Here is a 24661-nt window from a genome sequence, read left to right as displayed (position 1 = left end):
TTTTCCAGAACACCTCTTGACAAAAAAGCCAACAAATTTGCGTGAATTCGAATGCTTTTAGTAGCTAAAATAAAACGACCGAAGTATAAAATGAGAAATTTCAGCACTTTTTTTTAAAATCCATTAATTCAGCAAGGATACGAGCCACACGTCGTTTTACATAAACGACACTCACCACACATACAGATCAACAGCAAAAAAGCACGAAAAAGTATAGTCAAGACATCTCCAAGTACAAGCCAGTTAAATAGTTTTAATGAATTCCACCCGAAATACCGCACAGTTTCGGTCCAAAAATGAATATGTGCTCATGTAGAAGGAAGCGTATATATATAAAATTTCGAGAGATCAGCAACTAGCGCTGAACTGCTGCTCAGGCAATGGCTAAATATACATATGATCGTCGCACTGTGGTGTCTGATCGCAACGGTCAACTCCCGTTTGACCGTAGAAGATACTGGTGTCCCACGATAACGCAGCGATAAGATTGCGGCAAAGCAAAAGCGCGTTGTGACTTTCAGACACTGCGTCTCTGAAATCAGTAGCAGATAGCAAAAGACAAAGCCTAACACAACTTAGAATTAAGCGAGTGTAGCAAACACCAGCAGTCTCATCGTCCTCTTCGCTACGAATCAGTAAACAAAGGCGCGCCGCATTTACGGACGAACAAACGATTTCACCGACGAAACCTGCCCCGAAAATTTGAGCAACGAGCGAACACGACTTCAGATAGCCCATAGTAACAGTATACAACCAGGATATTAAAGACAACAATTATAGTTCGATCAAATACATATATTTGAATGATAAATATTAAGATAAATCTTATTACGTGTAGGCAGTTCTTAAAATAGCGGCTTTCTGGACTTCAGAGACAATCAATGTTTTACTGATGTTTCAGCTAAGGAATCGGAAAGAGAATTACACCCATCAAAAAATGGGAATAACGACAGAATCGGAATTAGTCAGTCATTCCTTCACTTCCTCATCACTTCCACCCCCACATCTTCCTGTCGCTCGACGGACGCACGAAAACACAGACATAAACAGATAGTGCATCTTCATAAGATGGTCGTATTAGGTTATTATCAACGTATTCCACGTAGAGGTGCATGAATGCGTGGATCTACCCCAGAACGATGAACGGTAAACCATAGAGCTGCATCGAAAACCATCGACCTGACTGACGTAGCGGTGATTCTTATCACTGTCCCACATCAGTACAGTAATATTCGAGTTTCTATAAGTGCTTTCTCGATATCTAACGATAGAGCACGGAATCGATCTTGAAAAACCATGATTAGAAATCTGTTCTGATTTCGTACGAATGCAAACACGGCTGCTGGAGTCGTCAAGCCATCGGTGCAAATACAAACATAAAACTGGAAAAGCAAGAGTAGAATGGGGTCGTTCGGTGAAGAGGAAGAAAGTAAATTGCCATACTCTCAGTGTTTTGCGTTAAGGCGAATGTTGAACAATTTCCAGTTCCACGAGAATTGAAAGACTAAGTGAAGGAAATTTATACAAATTTAAATCCAGTACTGACCCTAGTTGCTTCTAATTAATTTACAATATTAAACTATTAGAAACTGTCCAATACAATTATTGCAAGATTTTATTTCATGGAAAAGGAAAAAATTTTCAACTAATGACGGAAACAAACAACACAAAGCGATGTTTATTTAATTCCTGTGGCATAAATATAGTTTATTCCTATATTCACCACACCTCTTCCACATTTGGTTGGGTTAGGTTTGCAACTTTTACAAGATATTAAACTGGCTGAGGTCCCAAACTCGATCTTTAATATTGGCATGGTGAAAATAAGTAGTGTTGAGTAGATCACCAGGATGAACTGGGTGAATTTTTCAGTTTCATTCTATGTTATGTCGGCAATTTCTCATTAAAAGCAGAGTATTTGTCGGATCCTGAACACTTGACAACAACCAGAATACGAATGGATTGGTTTCTGCAGCTCCCTGGATTTATGCAAATGATTTATATTTTAAGGATTTGTCTTCATTCAAAATAACAAATAAGCAAATTAGCATGACGTCATAAGATATTTATATGAGCTTCTCCTCTAAGGATTCTTCTTCGGACAATCTTTTTGTATTCTATGTGCAAGTACTTAATCATTTTATAGACTCCACGCTAATGCATTTATAGTCCTGATCTAAGAAAATCTTGCTATCTCCATGTCGCTCAAAAGGCCGTTTCGTTCCAGTGGCCCTACACACAGCGAAAATTTGTTGTTATTTATTCATGACATTGCGTCGATCAGCACTGAGAGTAATTTCATGAACAAAACAAACGATATGAATAAAATATATAAATGATAAACAAAAAGGATAAATTACTTGAAGTATCCATTTTATGGGGAGTAATTTTGACTTTCGATAGGGATTGAAAGAAAAATTGCCAACATCGAAACTTTTGCAGTCAATGGTACCGTTGATGGATGAATTTGACAGCGTGTGTCTGCTCAAAAACCGCGTAAGTGTGAACATTGGACAGCAGATGAAAAACTTAATTACTGCTCCTTACGCGAGAATAAACTTCTCTGCTTAAAACGAGAGTAGTTGAATAAACAAGGTTCCCCGGAAAAAAACACTCTACTTTGAAGCAAAAAAAACAATTGTTGGAAATCCAAGTGACTAGTTCAAATAAGCTAAATGTTAACAACTGATCCTAATCATGGATAAATGAAGTAGTTTCGGTTACTATATGAAATAAAATCTGCTAAATAAAGTTTCTTTAATATTTCTCGTCTAGTATGCGCAAAATACGTAAAAAGAGAAACCTGTCGAAATTACATTTCAAATCCGACTACTTCATGATTCGCATCAGAGCCTCGAGTGTCCTGATAAAAAGTACTCTGGCTCTATTTTCTGGAATGATCACGAGCAATATCCACGACGCTGACGGGGCAAATCTCGTTTCCCTCTCATACGAATTCGTTCAGCTGTGAAGGCATGCAGGCACGAGAGCCATAAGTGCAGCCTTACATGCACATAGTTATCATTCTAATCGTAGAGTACTGCGCTAAACGAGTGCGCCGACGACGGCTATGACGTCATTCACTACAATGTTATTTCTGAATGGATCGCTTAAAATGTCAGCTATATAGGAGTGTTTCATTGTCATTTGTCTTACTGAAACGGCCTTCACAATTACACATTATAACGAAAAAGCAAGAAAAGAACGACATGAATAGGAAAGTCGACGTTTTTGAGAACAAATGCGCTAAACTAGGGTAACTAAGTACATGTTGACGTTAGATCATTTTTGTTAAAAAGTAGATTTAAATCGTTAAATTTAAAAATATGAGATCGAAAGAATAAATCAGATGTTTTAGACAAATGATAATTCACGTCAAAAACAACAGAATCATTCACTTGTCGCCAGTTTTTTTTCAGCCGGTGTAACTCTGATCTTGTTCCACCGAAAACTACAAAAAAAAAAACGAAAAACGAAAAACGCAAAGTGATTTCAAATCACTTCCGCTCTGTCCGTTTAGGGACTGCTGGTAACTGAGACATGCATTTTTTTTATTGTGTAAATACTCTTAGCAAAGAATAAATAAATAGCTTTGTAACTAAATGTAAATAAACTTTGTAGACGATAGCTTTAAATTAGGTTTATAGAAGATGTTCTACAATTATAAATACACGGTCGAACTTTTACCGTATAACCACAGGACAATATGCATCATAGGAGCCTCTACAGACTCGAAATTGCAAACGTCGCGCTGATTCACCGCCTCACGCTCAAATGTCACTTTTTTTGCTTTTATTTCATGGTCGATTTCGTAATTAAAAGAACTAGAAAAAAAAGAGAGGGAAAGAGAAGAAAAAGTTGCTATCGCACAAATGCAGGACATCTTTTATCGAGAGAGATCGTTCAACAGGTTTCCTTCCACATAATTGATGTTAAAAACAGAGCGTAAACAGTGTATCACCAAGTTTTTCTCCACTCTTCAGATTAAATCGTACACCAAAACAAAAACGGAGGAGCTAGTTGATTCTTAAAGAAAGAGTTAATTTCGACACAATTTTTGCCGAAAGTGAACCTTGTCATCATTCTCATGGACGAAAACACATCGATGACACCACATCCACAACTATAGCGTTGCGGAGATCAGAGGGTAAGAAGTCACAAGGAAAAATGATGAAAACATCCAATTTTGAGAGGGGAAATTATCGTTGACGACAACGTAAACCTGTCTGACACATGATCATCCACCTTGCCCTTTGAAATGAGGCCCAAAGATGAAGCAGGTGTGCACGTGGATTAAAAGCACCCAGAGGAGAACCAGAAAATTGGACGTAGTCCTTTATACAGTGGAGAGACAACGCATAGTATGTAGAGACGTAGATAGAAGCAGTTAAAAACATGCACCAATGCGTCCGGCAAAACATTCCCTCTCACCACAACGACGAGGGATCAAAGGTCGCTTCTAGTCAATAACATGTCAATAGTGCTAGAATAGAAGAAGTAAGGGAGTCAGAAAATGGGAGGAGTTCAGGCGAGCCAACATCGACTATGACGTTAGCATAGCAAAGTACTGCATTCTATGAAAACTTTGAAAAACTAAAGATCAAGAGACGATACGATACCTGCACGTCAAATTCGTTGTCCAGTGGTATTATTCCAGCACGGTCTACTCGAGATACTGTACCCTCGTCGTTGAAACGAAAGTACCTGGAGATAAGCGCTTCAGGAGCAGGTTTGGCTAGGTAGAATGACGAGGAAAAATTGAATTTGTGAAAACAAGTAAAGAAGACCATCGGTCGAGAATGAATGCTGGCCTTTTTGTCTTTTTAGAACCATAAAATTTTCGAGAAGGCAAAAGAACTTTCCGAAAGTGAATCTACTTACGATTAACTTGGAAAGCGATGGAATTTGTGGTATTATTTCTTCCTGCTGCTGCATGAAAACACTGAGATAGAGACAGACCGGCAACGAATGAGGTATTTAGATGACGAAAAAGGGGATCAGACAAAGGTTTAAACATGAATAAAATCGCAGGTTTCTATTTTTAAACAACTCCCCGAGACCTCTATTTTCACAGATAAATCTACCATATCAATAATCTCATTTGTCCCAAAATTATTCCTCCCAAAATTATTTTCCCCGTAATTTCAATGTCTGTCAGATAATAGAAAAACAATGTTGAATAAAGGTAGAATCCATCCGTTGTAGGTTTAAATGATCACAAATACAGAAAGAATTTGGTAAGACGCATTGCCACAATAACAGAAGTCTAAATGGCCACTATGACGGATACATTGTCAACTGGCACGAAAGGAAGAAGAAGAAGGTCTTCCACGTTTAAAAACAGGAAGCAAACTCACTAATATTGACTAGAGTCTCAAAATTGTGTGTGTGCTAGAGCAAATGACAGGATTTAAAAGCAAATGACCTACCTACTACTTCCAGAAGGTTTTGACCATTCATGTCCATCTTTGCACAGCGCCCTTTCTCCGCCACAACTTTCAATGTCCACCACAAACGTCCCGCCATCTCGAAAATCCCGTGGCACGTGTGCGCAGATTCTGAAACGAGTTAACACTAAGAAGAAGGTTTGGAAGTATATATTTAATTGAAATGTGATAAGCCGCTCTTTCAATCTTATATATAAGCGTTGAGCACAACATAAAAAAAAAAACTACAAATCAAATCGCATTCTGGACCAAATCAGCGAATCGAACAGATTGTTGTAAAGAAACATCGGATCGAATAAATGCATAGACAACAATATCAATGTAATGTGAAAATGTGTCGAAGCGAATCAGTCAGACAATAGAGATAGAGAGAGAAATAAAAAACGATTAAGAAGTCAGGTGATCAAAAAAAGAAAAGTTATTCAATGAATATTTCCAAAATAGTGTATATTGTGATTTTGTTACCGTTAGTTTTTTGCCAGATCTTCTTAATAATCTTTTACCAACCAATTAACTACTGAACAATTACGAGACCAGATTAGAAAAAAAAAAACAAAGACTAGCTAGCAGTAGCCAAATCAGCTACTAAGTCTTTCTGTGAAGACGTACTATACATGCTTTTATCAGAATTCGTGTAGAACGTGCGCAAATAGAATGTTGTTGTTGACAAGATATCTGATCCCTCATATTTATATGTTCTTAAATTTTCACTTAAAAATTGAAGAAATTGGGCAGAAATTAAATTAGGTAACATAACGACAGGAAGCATAGGAAATGAAGTCAACACAAAAACATGAATATAACGTGACGCGATCGTATAATTATTCATAACTACCTGATAATTATCATTTGGAAGACCAGAAAGCTCGTACATGTTTCAATAACTCAATAAAATAACAATTATTATTATCATAATTACAACGATTGGTTATTATTACAATGAAATTATCATTTCCTTTATGATATTACTTTTGATCTCGACAAAAGCACAACTAGTGACGCGTGTTGCAATAATTTAAATGATTTTAGGTTTGGCACTATCCATACGTATTATATTTAAATCTGTACAATTTCCAAATGCTAGCACCATCGCTCCACACAGGACGTGTCAACAACGATAAGAAGATTTTGAGGTAACGCAGATGTTAAATAGCATTCCACAACCACTTTCTCAGTTTCTTCCCTAGTCGGTTAACATTTTTGAATAGTGACCAGCATCTTGTATGATAAAATTGAACTCCGGAATCAGCATTCATTTCTCGATCATATGTTGCCTTTTTTTCAAGGAGCATTCCTTCAAGGACCAAATACTGTAGCAAATCTTGCACGCAACAAGTACAAGAATAGTCAATAAATAAAAGCCGTGGTCTGCAAAGATGAGCTATCCGCTACCAAGCTTATAGTACCAAAAACATCGAACTACTTGACTGTAACGAAGATCCAAATGAGTAGAGACAAGCTGCTAAATCTTCAATAGCAAGTTGCTTCAAGAAAATATAAATTATATTTGTGAACCATGGTTAATTTCTCCAAGGTAATCAAAAATGAGCGCATGTTTCGCGAGAATCGTTTCCGGAAATTTTCGTACCTTCGTTTGCTGACTTTGAATGCATAAGAACAATATCGTACTCAATATAAATACCAATCACTGTTTGCTTAGGAATCTTCTAAAAGTGCAACTGGAAGCAAAATTTACAAAGTAATTTCGCCCCCCCGATCGATCGCAAGAAGAGCACTCAGTTACCGAAGGATACACCATTCTCATATAGTTTACATACTGCCGACTGAATTTAAACATTGTGCGAACAAATCAAATACTGGCGCAAAGGTGAAGGAGTGGAGAATGCACTTGTCAACAAAGGAATGCCTAGAGTGCAACTGGAAGGAAGAATGCTGATGAAAGAGAAGAGTGTTTCGTCTCAAGCGCCTTACAACAGTATTATCAGCTGTTCGGCTGATGTATGAGGAACAAAACTCGATAACAAAAGGTAAAGTTGCGCTGTTTAAACTAGGTTCAGCACGTCCACAGAAAATAGCAGCTTCTATCGCATGCACATATGCTTATTTTCCAGGAAAAGCCAATACTTCCACCAATTTTCAAATATTATTAACGTTTTCTAACGCAGTTAATATAATTAGAATCCATATTATTCCGCTATATTACAGCCCACAGAAGTTCACATATTTGGATCATATACTTGCAGTGACAATTCTAGATCTATAAAGGCGATGTGACTCCCTTCTTTAACAATAGTGTTACATCACTTATTGTAAACAAAAAAGTCCCAATTTATAGAGTGAAAACATATCAACTAACTGATGTGTTAAAGTGTGCGGATAAATTTCTCCTAAGTAAATAAATAAAGAATATCCTGTGAAAACTCGCTGCATTTAAGTACATTCCCAATTCCTTTTCTTCCTTCCTTCTTGTCCATTTCCTGTTCAACGTATTCCTTTTAATTCTAAGAGAGGAGGATATGGAAAGCTAAAACAATCTATCTGGATAATTGTATAGGAGAAAATCTTTTCACAGATACTTTGAAATATCTTAACGTTTGGAATGTTGCTTGGAATGTTTAGCGACTAGAATGCGTGAATGGCGGATTTTTTTTTCGAGGAAATTCGGGATTGTACATAGAGGGTGCTATGCACCTACATTGTGGATGGTCAAAAATGCACCTAATGCCCTTGAACTGTATTGAGAAACAAAAACCGCTAACATACCCATCTGCATCCTACTATTTACTCTAATTTATAGCAAATATATCTTATATATTTGTATATCTGTTCTAATGTGTTAGTTCAACCGCAGTAGGCGGCGAGGGTTTGAGCGGCAACTGAAAACGAACACCTCAACTGTATTCAATATGATTCCACTTATAAAATGAGGGCTATTAGTTACACTCACATAATTTTCACTCTTGTTTGAGATCACTACGCTCACGGAATCCAATTTAAAAAAGCTTAGTCACAATGTTCTTTACTGCATGGTAAGCTGCGCTTCTGGAGAAAAAAAACTCAAGAAGATCAATTTCGCAGCAATCCAGCCACCGCCTACGGTACTGTATTTTCGCAGTGATTTTGGAGAACAGCACTAAAGAGAAGAATGGCAAAATGTTCATAAACGGGGGGAAAAAACAGCCGAATGCGAAAACAGCACTTCGAAAGGGATGCGAACAAGTGCTCCCCTCCATCACAACCTATGAGCTCCTGTCACAGCCCGTCACATGACTACCTCACTCCGAAATACCAGCTGTTGTTGTCATTGATACGACAGCAAGAACCTCGTGATTACAATAGATTAATGTTCGACAAACCAATTTAAACCAGTCATATCAGACCAATCTCATCTATACTACCAAATTTTAGCGATTAGAATACGTAATTGGCGGATTTTTTTCCCGAGCAAGTTCGGGATTGCGGTGGAGAATCGGTTTTCATGAATAATAAGAGTGAGTAGTTAACAACGACAAGATACGTAAAATATGAGTTCGCAGATGGCACATAACGAAGAGACAATCGATCAGCACACGCAGGTGGCAAATGGGACTCTGGGCAGCTCGAGCTGGGCGCCCATACTATCGGTATGGCACCACGCCGTGCACGTGAATGAATGAAGGCATGTTTCTGTCAGCAGGCGCTACTTCATACGTCAACCGATAGTTTGGAGGAGATCCATCGACAGAAAATTGTAGTTGTCGACAAATTGTATTTAAGAGAGTTCTTGACGATTAGAAAACATCTGATGTTTTTCGTTTTGTGAAAACGTTGAGATTCTCGAATATTCTCCCAAGAAGTTCACGGCTACATTAATTCTGCCCTCAATTTTTTTAAAATTGGAACAAAGCCTTGAGAATTCTATTTAATGCGGATAGCACCAAGAAAATTAGAAAAAAAGAATAAGCATTTGGAAAACGAATCATTAAAATATTGCATTTTACCTTAAATTTGTCATAAATCGTCATTGAAACTCCTAAACTTATGAATAGTCGACCTTTCCAAGTGCTATTCGTTAGAATGGGAACGTGTTTCTAAGCGTCGAAACGCATAGATAAGTAGATCACGATTATCCAACAATTATTGCACTTCGTTTCAAACTCGGTATGCATTTTTCATTTTCGTCCAAGTTTTTCCATATAGTAGGAATCAATTTACAAGAAAATATGTAAACTGTTGAACATACACGAGTGCCGGATTACAACTAACGTTTCGTACGTGAGTGAGTATCACGAGGTTCAGCCACACTCATCAACTCTAGAATCGCTTCTCAACTTGACGATTTCCAGTTCTCACCACCATCGCACGTTTTGAAGTCCCAAAATACATCCTATGCAAACATTTCAACGACGTACGTAGTTTTTATTTCTTGTTTTTTAGAATCATGTTCCATATTTTAGGTCATCTCATACAACAATTTAAAACGCGATAGTCATTACGAAAAAGTATTGGGCAATTCACAAATTTCATGTTTCAAGGTGACTTTAGATTAGATTTAGTTCGCCAGTATCGACTTTAGCTTCACATTCATAACTAAGCAAAAAAAGGCACAAAAATTGAATAAAATAAATTCATACAATTGTGTGCAGCGTGCAGCATAGTTTGCAGCGTGAAATACATCCAATGAAAGAGCTCGTTCCGTACATAGTATACGCGCTGTAACGTATGTATTTGTTTTTGTCCATACTTTCATAACTACGTACATGTACATATGCAAATGATAGAATTAACGTGGCTCTATCGCCAGCCTATACAAAAATAACAAAAATACAAAGCAAAACGTTGTAGAATATTCAAGCTTAAAGCTATAGCTTAAGCTTTCATAGCATTTACAAGTAGTATGTTCTCCCACCCATTGCTCCGAGAAAAACAAAAACACCCATTCCAACATTACATGTTCTCTCATGCAAATGAACAGCAGTTCTTTACCGATGAGCAGAAACGCATCTGTATGTACTTTGTAGAGAATTCTCACCACATATGACATATTAAATTAAGAATGATAGAACTACAGAATAAAAACATAGTTTTTCTAGAGGAAGAAAAAATTCCATCATCTTCATTTTAATCACAGGTGATCGTTAGTTGAATCTGTTCTATGGGTCTGACTACCTTCATAACCTCGCCACACCACAACTGTTATCGGGCCACGAGTGATAAATGATTGTTTAAACCGATCACTGGCCAAAGTCGTGACCTCCTAAGAAGTGTACGAGGTTTTAAACGTTGCACTTTAGAACAAGATTCGCCGAAACTAGGACACCCTCACAGGAGCATACACACATTAAAAGGACACTCTACAACTTGAACTTTTATCCAGAAAAAAAGATAACGATTGCAGCAACATCAGAACTAGTGAGTGATGCACACGCTTCTGCATTCCATTCGTTTTGCATTGCTATCCAGATTATTTCCAACAACAAAATAAAGTAATTGCATGCATCTGGTTTTGGGTCATGTGGAAGAAGCACAGCGATAATTGAAAACAGATATGAGGAACACTAATGGTCGCGAAAATTCCAACGAACATATTTGCAAGAAAGAGAAAATTGGAACTAGATCAAGAAATCTACATTTGGATGTATCAACTGTACGATACAATGGAAATAGTTGCTTCTATCAAAGTGCAGCGTGCTGAAACATTCATTCATGCACTTTTAACATAATAATTTAACAAAAATTACGTATCATCATCGCATTTCATAGCCTACGACTTCACTCCACTAAAAATACTCGTTTTCTTTGTACAGGAGGAGAAGATGAGCAGCTAAGCAATCTTTTCTTTCAAGTGCCACTTGTAATGGAGCAAAACAACTGCAGGTATGCCAGAAAAAAACGAAGAGGGTAAAGTGTGTCCAGTTAACTGGTGTACCAGAAAAACAATTGTGTAAGGGTTTTCCAAAAGAAGTTCCTCTCAATTTATACCAGCAAAATTTCCTCAGTCTCATAGCAATCTTTAGTGAGTTAAAATTACTGCAATTTTCTTCAAACGTTCCAATAAAGCAGAAAATTGGAGAATCTGGTAAGGGTTGATTAATTAAATAAAGTGAGGTGTTTACCAAAACGTGAGGCGTTACGGTACCAACAATGTCGAAATAAAATTCTAGGAAGGAAAACTTAATTGCATATTCAGAACAACTGCGAGACGCGTTACGCGAGCATCGATTAAAACTGTACGAACTAGCGAATCCTCGATCCAGTATGTACTTAGTTTTCTTTTCCAGCTGTTCGCGCAGTCGTCATGGCCACCCCTCGTATTAATTACATCTTTGACACAACGATGAAGGTTAAAGCGTTTGGTGTTGATTAATCCCTTTGGAGTGCACCAACCGTCAGTTTAGAATCTTAGAGGAACAAGCTATGTGCAGAGTGACTTTTCCAACCGTGTCCTTATTCTCACAGACAAATATGATGTCAACTCATCGACATCGGAGGGATAAAAGGCTTAGTTGGAATAGGGCGGATTCCAATTATCGATCGTGCAGACGCGGTGGAGCCTCTTATCATTGCGCTAAACTCGCTCTATATAGAACGAAAGCCCTTCAAATTGAGATTCTCTTAATGAATACATGTGCGTGTGTGCGTGTGTGTGTGATGTTTTCGTCGGATCACACAAAAAGCTGAAAAGCTACATGACAAGTTGCATTAGAATATGAAGAACTTAATTAACTCTCCATTCGCTAGATGCAGATTTTCTTCTGAATTGTTTTAAATTAAATTTACGTCTATACATGGTCTCCTCCTAGACATAGCGCATCCAGTGGAAAGGTCATTGATGAAGCAACCTTAACTGCAACTTCACCCCACTTTATAACAGGACTCCATTTAAAAAATCTACCGTGATTCTGGATGATGGTCAATCCTAGATTAGTATGCTGTGGCGCAACATTGGGAGATGTCCGACACTTCGATATTTCAAACTCCGATCTACCACAAATGATAAGGAAGGTTCACAAGTATAAACTAAGAGATTTCAGAGATATTATAATCAACGTTTTTTATCGGTATATTTTTATCAATATCAGAAACTTATAAATCACATCAGCCAGGAAGGTTCGAGCCTTCTCCAGCTAAAGTTCTGGAATTCTACCTGAAGACAACTGGGACGGAAACATAAACTGTCAAATCACATACCCCATAATGCTTTACATAATCTCGAAATGTACTCAAAAACCCTCCACAAAAGATTTTGTGACATGTAACAGAAACGTTATTGAAGTTCTGAAGTGGTTAGTCACATTGCCTAGTTCATTTGGCCAAAAAACAAATAAAAGGCAGAACGGAGAACACTCCAGAACTTGATCAAACAGTTCAACGTTGTGCGATAATTGTGCATGGCATACAATACTTTGACTGTTCCGCTAATGGAACTACAAACTGAAGGATAACGACCAATTTTTCGCTGACATAACGGCAGAGTGAATCATCGACAAATGATGTTCAGTAAAACGCGTAGCTCGGAATTATAATGGCTGGACCTCACAACAGGTATCTAGCAGTAGCAGGATAGTCAGCTGAGGCTCTGAAGAAGGGGATACTGCCGAAACGTTAGCCAGAAATAAAGGATTCTAACAATCTCGTGTCCGGCTCAATTAATGAAATCAATTATTGAAACATCAACATGCCGAGGTTCATCGAAAGTCGTACATGGAGATATAATGGCTGGATTTTACAAAGACACCTCAAATCAAAAAACCATCGAGATGGCTGAAAACGAAAACATATTTCTGCTTTTCGAGACAACGGGTCTTTGTGCGACGGAAAAGGAACTAGGCTCTAGCCCTCAAACACATCATATCTGAGCAGTTAAGCAGAACCACGACTTAATCGGCTTCCGCAGTGGATTTGTGGCAACCGTAGAGGCAATTACGCCCACAGCTTTCGAATGAGCATTCACATACATAGTACTTCGTCATAATAGCAAGCCAAAGTTGCGGCTTTGCGGCGACCCAAGGCCGTACTGCATTCTACTTCCCATGATGTGCTCCTTCAAGAAGGAACATTTCGCGAGCGGTAAAATGTTCTTGGCAGAGCACAAAAAAATGCCATTATAAAAACAATAATTCCTCCCTTTATTTGGTTCTATATCCCTTAAAAAGATAAGTGAGCGAGAATTGTTTTCCATCTGCTTTCTTATCAATCTATGAATGTGCCAAAAATTGGCTGAATCTTGATTAATAGCGACAGAACGCTGCGCGTAGACTCTATAGTTGGATGTTAGACAACATGGACAATTAGTAGGGAAGGAATTAGATTTGAGGTTAAGAAGAATCGTCGAATGCTCATCGAAGAGAAGAGAATCCATATAATACTTCTCTCGAAAAGTACGTCAGTGACGTGGACCACACGTAAAATTCGGCTTACTGAGAAATATTTGAACGAATACCCTCGAAATCAACTACACATCGGCTGAAAAAAGAAGTGAGCAAAGAAAATGAGAGCAGTGATTCAGGATCTACGACTGTACCAGCATCTCTCTCTCTCTAGTATAATGCTTATTCTTCTTCGTCTTTACATTGCAGCTTTTTGAGGTGTGTTTTCGGAGAAAAATCATATCGCTTAACAAAAACATCGCCTATATTCCACATCAAGTAAAAAAGCATTTTTCCAACTGGAATTTTGAAAAATTCAAGAACTGTTGACTTTAACAGTCAATTTGATGCTTAGCAGACATCATGATTTGCTAGATTAGCAGATTTTTGGAGGATTTTTTGTACCACTGTTCTTTCGAAAGTCGAATAACATGAAATGCCCAATATGGAAATCTTCTAATTTTTACTCTAACACTGATAAAAAGGGATACATAGGAATTAATTTTTCTCTAAAATAAAAGAGAGGGATTGACATCCCAAGTTTCCAGAAAATATTTAGCACAGCATCGTCAAATGAAATCAGCTGATTAGTGCTAACTGAATGTGGAGATGGTCAAAAACGACATCACTACCTGGTACCTCCAACAGCGCAGCAAAATTAGTTCTGATTCTAACATGCAGGTGACTGTGACCTCTACAGCAGTTACGGGGAATTCTTAAGAAAACTTGGAAATCGTCACAGAACGAATGCTGGTTGAGTGACGAATTGGTTTGCGCACAGACAGGGTACACACGCGAACAGGTTCGTGATGACACAAAAGGCGCGTCGCTGCTGGTGCCGATGCCATCTACCGCCTCCTACATGACGATACCTCCGCATTTGATCGATAACCGCGATGAGGGCACCAATTTCTCAAAATTTCAGTCTTGAGTGTTACTACTTACAAGTAATCGAGACAAGTCACCTTCGTAATAATCTTGTTTATCTATCAAGAAAATTGAATACATTAATATTGTGAAAACCTAAGACGTCATGGAGAAGGATCGGGTGTCGCAAGACTTCCTAACAAAAAAGAGGTCGATTCGAGTAAAATTGGCGGAGTAGTTACTAGCCGGCCGTTTTGGAGCCAACTAAATACCGCTGCTACAAAAACTTCAATATCTCTCCTCGAAACCAGATTACCACCAACAACAGCTGCGTGCATCGTTTTGCCGACAGGAATGAGGCAAGTGCCATTAGCGGAAAATGAGATCCACAATCAATGGAGAAAGATTTAGCATCAGCAGTGATTCCAGTTAATGTCATGCTTCATTTAAAACTATGATTTTCACCACTGTTATTGTGTAAAAACGGAAAAAGCGATATCAAAAGCGTGCGGCCTCATTTTCTATGATGAGCAAGGCGGAGAGTCATCTTGCGTGTCTAGCCTCGTCTTGTTTCCAGAATGTTTTTCTTTCAAGATCGTCCAGCTGAGCTGGCGAAAACAGCAATGAATAATAGACCACAACAATCAGCCGTTTCTAACAATACTTCTGTTTTGTTGAACGACAGGTGGTTTCGAAGTTCCTCAAGAAAATTGGGATCCCACTTGACCTTGTTGTGAAGTTTCGTCGCTGAATGTGTTCAGTAGGCAGCAAATCGAGTTTGTCACTCGATGGACTGAAAAACTTAGGTTGCACTTCCCAGAATCTTAAGAATTCACGACCAAACCCATAGCCAGAAAAGTGAATTCTTCTAAATTAGAAAGGAAACACTACGAAAAAAAAGTACGTAACCTATCTTCTTCAATACTTAGGATAAACAACGAAGTGTGAACGTTGTACTAGATGAACAGAGCTAAAAACAGTACTAAAAGGTCGGCGCATGAAATTAGCTATGATTAAAAATGCATATAAGCAATTGCACAACTGCAGCTACCATTTGTGTTCCATCTGAAAGAGGGATGAAGAATTCAACTCAAAACAAAAGACAGCTTCTCTTTAAAACAGTCTCAAATTTAACAGCAAAGGATCTTCGGACAAGAACCAATTCACGGCAACGTACATTTGTGAGCTGGTTTTCCAACTTCCACAAAACAGTTGGCAGCGAGCAGAAATTTGTTTTCAGAGCTGCAGCGCATAACAAAGTCAAATGTTCGTTGGAAGTTCCACATGAACTCCAATAATCACATTATTGCGGCGCAACATGTGCATAATTCAATAACAGCTCTGTGTCAGAGTCGTAAACAGGAAAGATGGTGACGTCAAAGACATGGATGGAGGCAACTATCGCATAACAAACGAACTTCAAACTCAAAAAAAAACTAGTCATGCAAAAGATGATATAACACGTTGCATAGATGTTTAAATGCACAACGGTGCAACCAAATACTAAATGCAGGACTGAACAAAGAATTTGTACAACCTTAAGTGGTTTAAAAGAAGTGGTTAACGAATATTGGTGACAGGAAAACGCTGAAAGGCTGAGAAGGCGAAGATCTCGCTATTACATCAGCGAAAAACAGAAGCTATCCTTAATTCCAGTCCACTATGTGGTAGTGCTTTAAATTCGGAAAACTAAGCGTATCTACATTTCCTATGTCCAATAACGCAATCAAATGAAAGATCTTAACCAGGATAAACCGTCTGGAAGAGGACCAAAAAGTTTATATCCTTGTTAAAGATGGAAGATATAAATGCTAGAACAATTTTTTTCAAGATTCGAGGAATTGTTTTCTCTTTTCCAGCAATGTACAAACCCTGAATTCAGAGTCCGGTTCTCTTCATATATTTCTCGGAATATTTCGATTATTGGAGGATTAAAAGATTTTAAAACCATAAAAGTGGATAAAAGAAGCTCTCGATGAGGGCAAAACACTGCATGAGTTCGTCAAGGATGAAAATAAAATAGCACAACAAACACAGTTCACTCACGAAGCACACAAATCTAGACAATGAATCCTAGAAATACTTTTAATGCTGATCACATTACCCTACACTCGTTGACAATTACTAACCATCTTTAAATATGGGCAGTCCTTTGTACGATTAGAATAATAGAAACGTAATCCGGAGTCCTAACATTAATGAAAAATGGTGTTTCAACAACAACACGGATGAATGAAGTTGCTAGACACCATCGTGATATAACAATGAACACAGCTGCCAGGGGTATCATGATGCCTACTTTTCAACTGACAGCAGTTATGCGTTTATCACTTCGAATTCGTTCAAAGGCAGCGCTTCACGAAACTGACGACTTGGTATCCCTGTTAGCAAATATAGACTTCGATGTAGATTACGAGTATGCGCGTGGCCCCGCTCAGTTTCCCCTCGTCATCCCAAAAAACGGCGTAGGAACGGCATTTGTTCCTGTGAAGAGCGTTAGAACGCTTCATTCTTGCACATGCTCCGGTTCCCTCAGGATCCATTAGTTTTAGTCAAACAGGCTGGTGAGGAGACCTGACTGATTTTCGACCGTTCGCTCGTGGATGCGACGCGTGCACGATGGTGATGCGTTTTCGTGGAAACAAACGCCGTCTCTCGCACCGTTTTTCAGGATGATTAGGAGAATTGAGCAACATCACAGTCAAACCCCACTACCCCTCATCTACTCCATATTTAAGATAGTCGGACCCGGTGCTCCGACCCCCTTCACTTTTGTACAGTTGGCGAAAGGATCCCCTTCACTTGAGCTGCACCTCCTTCCTTCACCTGAGAAGGGTCTCAGATCCTCCCTATCGCATCTATAATCTACTCCCCAAACTTTATATTTGCCCACTCCTAAATCAATTTCCCGATACGCTGCCTTTGAGTCTCACCAAAGTTTATCAGTGAACTACTGAGACATCTCATGCGTGAAATTTGAATACTTACAAGAGTTACAAGAGATAAGAGTGACAAGGAAAGACACGTAACTCAAAGTGAAGGCAGATGAAGTTTGCATGAACAACGTTAATCCACCCTGGCATCCAGAAAAAATGGATGAGATCTATTAGATCTAGTACATGAAGCTGAGGAAGTTTCGAATAGAAACGATAGATTCAAAAATTCGAAGCATTGTGTGAAAAAACATGCAGAAAAATCTTCTAAGTTGGTATAAACTAGGAAACTAATTTATACCTGTGCTGCGCAATTTCGACACCTGCGAGTAGAATTTTACATGCAGAGCTGAAGTCCACAGCAACACGCGACAGCAGCGGCTGCCCACGATAAATAACACCTTCATCCAAGCTCAGATCAATGTCAGCAGCCTTAGAAATAGACGATATTTAAGGGACGAAAGTTATAGTTCGCATAGATTGTAAAGAATTATAAAATTTTAAATTGTAAAAAAACAAGCACAAGAATTACACTTTGTCATCTGCTGTTGACCAACTCAATAACTAACCCCTCACTAATCCTCTTTTTTTTTTTAGAAAATAGGCCTTCTCATACTTTCTGAACCAAATACAAATCCAGCTCTTCGACTTTTAGTCGTAGTTGTGATGTATTTCTCTTCAAAAGTGAATAAAAAGAATAAACAAATAGGGAAGTGAAGCATATAATTGAACATAAATGAATAAGTGGAGTATTTGTTCTCGGAAGTCACCTCCCAACTCCTTGCTCCATAAGGACGTAATTTTGCAGGTAGCGATGAAGGCACTGTGACAGTGATCGGGTGTGGAGTACCCTCCCAAGAATATGTGGTAACCGCATAGGAACACCCCTCGCCAGAGCTTGTCATACCTACAGTAAGACCTTGATTTAAAAAAAGTCTCTGCATTCCTGCTCCTATGATAAGATTCATATGGGATTCTTAACAAAAACACCTAGAATCTTTCACATCGATGTTTGTGAGTGTTCAGAAAGATAGAAAGATGAGTAGAAATGAGAACAGCACTTCTGAAAAAAAAAACATAAAACGAACCACAATAGATCTTCCTGATAAAATGCCCACGTTCGTCAGTTCCTGGATGAATGTACCGGTTGCATTGCACCTGGAAATTGAAATGAAATAGTATGCTACTCGGGCAAATTTAAGCGAACAGCCGCCTCCAGAATGCTGGCGCCATCTGCTGCAACGCTCCACCTCTTGCGCCGCCTCCGCCATGCGATTCGTCGAAAATCAATTCGGACTGCCCCGATAGGCAGTAAGGGACGCTACGCGTACAAGGGTGGCGCGCTGCAATAGAAGGCATCGTATGAAACGGCATTCAGAGCCGGCTGCTTGCAGTGATTCAGGGAGAGGTGAGCGGAACTATCCCGGTCTCCATAATCAATGACCCCGTATACGGATTCTCCTCCTAAAATCCGTACCACCCCAGATTCGTGGTATGCTGCCTTTAAATAAGTACGAAATCTCCTACACAGAAACTGTCCACCTGGGACCGTTAATCTATTCGAAACCAAGCGAATTTCGAAAATAATACTTACTTCATAGATATGTGGTTCCTCACTATAATGCGAAGCAGAATACTATGAGATAAGTTACATTCTAAGCTTCAATCACTGTTCCTTATAGGCACCCGGAGACGAACACGTTCAACAGTGTGTGCGCAACGCGCCTCCGGTTGAGGAAAGGCAGAGGGAAGGCGAGGTACGTATGACGCACAGAGATGCGGACGTCAGATTCACCGCATTCACACGCCTGAACACATTCGGGAGCGAAAATATCATTTAAAACCAGCAACTGCTGGCAATTTTGAGAAGCCTGCACAACAGAGGCGATAGACAGCATCACGGTTGCAAACTCGACGCACAACTACGACCTCGGAAGGTTTCGACAGAATGCCAAACTTATAGTCGGGTCAAAACGACATGAAGCATGAGTGTGGTTGCGGTGTATTTGCATACGCGCTCGAAATGGCGCGGTAGGGGCAGCAGTTGGAACCGAGTTGGGACCTTAGCAAACTAAAGCGATGGATGCTGTCAGCAAGGGTTTCGCCGCGCTTCTACCCGCTACGCTCCACTGAAGCGCCTCGAGAGAAGCCGCGTACGCAATTGCGTACGTGCTTCATGTCATTTTGACCCTACTATATGTTTTGCATTGCTTTGTGCTTATAACCTATGTACACCGCACTTTGTTCGTCAGGAATATCGCTCATCCCTTCCCTCACCTCCAAGATGCAAAACTACCCAACAGCGCTGCAACTATATGTTAGCCAACACCCGCGAGTGAAAAGACCGAAAAAAGGAAATCTCAGCTTTGAACAACAAAGTTCCTTTCGCTGGAAATTACTGGTCTCTCAGAATGTTCAGTAAAATCGAGTACTCTCTTCAATACTCTATCAAAGCAACACAAAATATAGTAAATCAAGTGCAGCAGAAGTAAGCAGTAGATTTATCCAGTGCTATGAGCTGAAAAAAGAGCAACTGCGTTTGAGCTGTGCTACCTCTGACAAAAAGAACAGCTTTGCGCAACGCAATTCACGTACACGTCCAAGAAAATATTATTATGGACCATTCATTCCAAAAACTTTTTCTAAGACTATCATAAAAAGGAGATTGCTCTAGTTGTTGCAAGAAGCTGTTTGATTAGATTTTGAATTGTCATGAGATTTCATATGCAACCACATTTCATACAACTTTACCAACTGCATTATATAGCTATAAGAGTTTTAAGAACCATCCACAACTTCAACACGAATAAAATGGAGTGAGAAAGTGGAAACTTGACTAACTAACGTTGAGTGTCTGGTAACATATCGTTGGTGCATTTATCAGAAAGTCATCTAAAGAAGGAAGGACGACAATGTTAATCATTCGGTGAGTCACTAGTGACTACTTTCATCATACCAATGTTTTCTGCAGATTTTTTCATCGGGCTCCCAAAAAAGTTTCTATGTAATTTAAGGTAATTAGGATTTTGCGAAATACTCCATTTCTTCTTCAAGACGCAACATCATGAATATATACAGTTTTCTGCGACAGCAGCAGATATAAGAAACATTAAAGGCATCACCCCACGAATCTGAGGTAGTGCAGATTTCAGGTGGAGTATTCTTATAAGGGATAGTAGATTATGGAGGGGAGGGTGATTCCGCCAATTTCTTCCTAATTGCCGTAAAAGACGGCCCGGAAGATGCGGCGCCGCACAAGGCTGGCGCGCTCCAGTCGAACTCCCTGTAGAAAATAGTGCGCCAGTGCACCTGAATGCGTATCTTCCGAGCCGTTTTTCACGGCAATTAGGAAGAAATGGACGGAATCACCCCCCTCTCCATAGTCTCCCATCCCGCATACGAATACTCCACCTGAAATCCCTATCACCTCAGATTGGTGGAGTGATGCCTTTAAGATACATTATCTTGTGAGAGGAAAAAATTCAAGCAAATTTCAGATGTTATTTTCTCTTGTCTAACAATTTCCAGAAAGCCAGTCGACAAAACCGAAATATTTCTTCTGTTTCCTTCTCTATACTGATATCATTCCGCTGACATATGAATAGTACACTATAAAATTTTTAAAGCAATAAATAAACAGCAGAGAAGGCAACGATTGACTTAAGTTATCAACATGCAAAACTCGGAGCCGGTGCTCCGACCCACTTCACTTCTGGACAGTTGACGAAGGGACTCCCTTCACTTTTGGGCGGTTGGCGAAAGAGTTCTCATCACTTGAATCGCACTCCATGAGCTAGACCTTCATCCGAGGAGGATCCGGCTTCTCCCTATTCCACCTATGGTTATCAAAATTCCACACGTGAGAGTGTGACTGGTCAAAAGATGTGAAATTTGAGAAGAAAAAAAACGAGATGGGAACAGCGAGAAATGAAAAATGAGATCTAGAATACTCAGAGGAAAATAATGCATTTGCAAATGAGAGGGAATAGGAAACCTGCTGTCAATATGTCACAGACAGTGATTAAGCTCATTTTGTCTCTCTTCCTCTAACAATGCTCAGTGAAGGAATATGAATGCGAAGCAGAAGCAACATAAGTGCTGCAGTGGGCTGTTTAAATGCCTTGACAAATATACTGGCAGGTAATATCCAGGATTTGCTAAATGCAGGTAAGCGTTAAAGGCAGTATATCACGAAGTAGAAGGTGTTGGAATATCACAACGATTAGGAGAAAGGAGCAGAAAGAACGACGGGAACCCACAACACGTCTGTGTGTGCGCAGATTGAGAAGTTTCTGCTGCTCATTTACGTTACAGAATTGCTCGCTTTCTACCGCAGAACAAGTTGTATTTTAGCGGTGACAGGTGCAAGAAAAGCTGTTTCTCGCTCCTTCCTAATTACTAGGCGGAATAGATATAAATAATTTATTTCGTGATATGCTGCCCTTAAATGAAGGCAACGCTGATGCTGTAACTGTGTTAGCTCGCACAAATATTCAAGGGCTGCACCCCACGAAATTGACGGTATTGGAGGCTTACGAAAAGGTGGGGTAAGCGGTATAAATCACGGATATCAGCGTGTGCACGCTCTGTCCTTTACATGCACCGGTTCCCTCAGCTTATCCATTCTTTTTTCCTGAACTGGCGGCAAGAGGAAATCTTACTGACTACAACCACTCAATCGCAGACGCGGCACATGCACAGGGAAGACGCATTATGAGGCGCGTCTTAGGAAAGCCTTTAGAATGAAATCCGGCGAGCTTTGATTTTAAAAAATCTGTACGGATAAATCAAGAATACTTGTGAAATAGGTAGCACCTAGTCCTGAATTGCAACGTTTGCGGTAGACTTAAACGAAAACAATTTTGCAGATTCGAAAACATAGCTTCCTTTGATGCGCAGAATCTGGGTATTCAAAGCACTGCGACAGATTCTACGCATAGATGAACTTTTCAATGTGTTAATCGCATCAATGTTTGTGCAGAAACGAAATTGCAAAAACTAAAATAACCTCCAAAAACTAACCTTAAATGTGTAGTCTTCTGGTGTCGCTGTTATCAACTTCCGTGTACTAGGACAAAAATGATAGAATCTAAAAAGGTACGGTCGGCATCTGGGAGACTCAACTAATGCTTCTACTTCTTTAGAAAATAGCAAAAGAGAGTGATAGTGATAGCGGAGATCCACTTACTTAGTGGTACCTTGTGGTGATCCCCACGAGCCAAGACCGTCCAAAGTTACTTCATGACGATTTTGTAGGCTGGACATCGCTATTACAAATGTGCCAACTTCTGTGAATTCTTGTGGTACAGTCATGCATATAAGAGAACTGCGGACCTGAAGAGTAAGAATGTGGTACGATTGAATAAACCCATCAATTTTAATATAGAGAATAAATAAACGAACCAATGCTGCGTCGCTCACTATTATGTACGCAATGGTCGCAAATGACTCCACTTGCTGGCTGTATAAAGGCCAGTCAAGATGCATCCCAACAACATCATTTGTTACAAACACACGCGCAGGAGCCACTTCGAGACAGTTAGCCCTCTGCTCTTCTGAAGAGGAGAAACTTTTCAAAAAAAAACCTCAGTGAGGTGCATTAAACGTTTCTATGTACAGTTCGTTGAATACCACATCCATTTCTTTATTTCTAAGATTTTTAAAGACAAAAGATAAGAGCAGAAAAAAAAAACACCATCGCTATCTCCTCTGTTCGAGGAGTCGAGCAACTTTCTGAACGATTTAACACGAGAATTTCGATGAGGCTGTCGGCGAACATCCGTACCACTCAGAGTTCTGAAAGACTGCAAACTCGAAAAATGGAGCACTTAAGAAGACTTCTCAACAACAAAATTTGAATGGAATTTTCCAACAAACAACGTAAAAAAAATAAAAGAACCACGACATCACTAAGGCGACAAATTAGGAAAGATCGACAGACTGCGCTCACCTAGCTTCTCGTTTGACATCTGGATGGGAAGACTGTGTCTGTTCTTCTAGATAAGGCGTGTCGCTAACTTGGAAGTCATGAACCACTTCTTCTATTTCATAGTGTTCCAATTCTTCTAAATTTGACAACATTTGTCTGCCATCACTTAGTGACATGTTCTACTGAAGAGAAACAATACCGTCATAAGGGGTTTTGATTTTGAATATTCGTTTAAAGAAGCAAGGGATATGACTAAGAACTCTGTAGTTCCTCAATGTAAAACATAAGCATAAGGATTTCCAGAAATCTTCGGCTATATCGCCAGAATATGATTTTCTATGAGAAATACGCTCGAAAATTTCCAGTTTTCAATTTTTTTCCCCTCAGTCATCCTTCGTAAGTCATTGTAGAGTCTAGGCAGGCGTTCGTCTCTAACTATTCTGAAACTCTAACGATTCTGAACTGAATTAGGGTGAACGCATTGGCACATCCCAAGCTAGTTGATTGACAGCAGTTTCTTTATCCTCCTTATCCTTTTATCCACTGACCCGGTCCAGAGTAGAATTGACTAGAGTTTAATTTTGTCACATTGATTAAACAGTGAAAACGGTGAAAAATCTGGAGTTTATATTAGTTCAGTACCCATCTCTTTTTCAAATGCATACTTTTTAAGGAGATTCTTCTCTCAAAAGTGCCTGGAGTGCAGAAGAAGAAAGGAAGTGAAAAAAGAATAGTAGCAGTATCCACGTTAGTGTCCTCGGACTTTGCCATGATAAATACCGAGATTTGATTTAGTGGTTTGAACCAGAGACAAATCTTATTGTCAATCCTCATTAGCAACTACAGACGGTTTCAATCGACCAGCAGGCTTATTCACTTTCGTAAGCGATTGCGCTCGAAGCGACGCGACGGATACATAGGTTGCAATCGAGGAGGACCATCACTAGCTCCACTCTTACTACAGGAGTGAGGCACCTACGGTCCGCAGTCGCAGCTGCTTCTGGTCGTTTTGATGACCCGTATATGAGATATAAGAATTTTGTTCACTGTTGAGCAGTTGAGAAAAAGTGGGAGTGAAACGATAGAAAAAGCACAAATATCCCGAAATAAACAGTCACCAACCAATCAAAAATAATGCAAAATATGAGACCGTTCAACCGCGAACATTAAGTTTGG

General features: G+C 39.4%; 1 protein-coding gene across 1 annotated transcript in view; it reads right to left on the bottom strand.

The window, feature by feature from the left end:
• RB195_003288 (uncharacterized protein) overlaps nt 1-24661 on the bottom strand; it is a gene marked incomplete at both ends in the record, with an annotated part of 32417 nt that overhangs the window by 6955 nt on the left and 801 nt on the right. Inside the window, 10 exons of the mRNA XM_064200878.1 lie at nt 4620-4704; nt 5430-5558; nt 17858-17988; nt 18327-18463; nt 18645-18714; nt 22579-22645; nt 22745-22890; nt 22960-23111; nt 23252-23352; nt 23507-23621. Coding sequence (XP_064056759.1) covers nt 4620-4704; nt 5430-5558; nt 17858-17988; nt 18327-18463; nt 18645-18714; nt 22579-22645; nt 22745-22890; nt 22960-23111; nt 23252-23352; nt 23507-23621 — 1133 coding nt within the window. The remainder of the gene's footprint in view (nt 1-4619; nt 4705-5429; nt 5559-17857; nt 17989-18326; nt 18464-18644; nt 18715-22578; nt 22646-22744; nt 22891-22959; nt 23112-23251; nt 23353-23506; nt 23622-24661) is intronic.

This window comes from Necator americanus, chromosome IV (genome assembly GCF_031761385.1).
Source record: "Necator americanus strain Aroian chromosome IV, whole genome shotgun sequence".
Lineage (NCBI taxonomy): Eukaryota > Metazoa > Nematoda > Chromadorea > Rhabditida > Ancylostomatidae > Necator > Necator americanus.
This window is presented reverse-complemented; position numbering and strand designations above follow the sequence as displayed.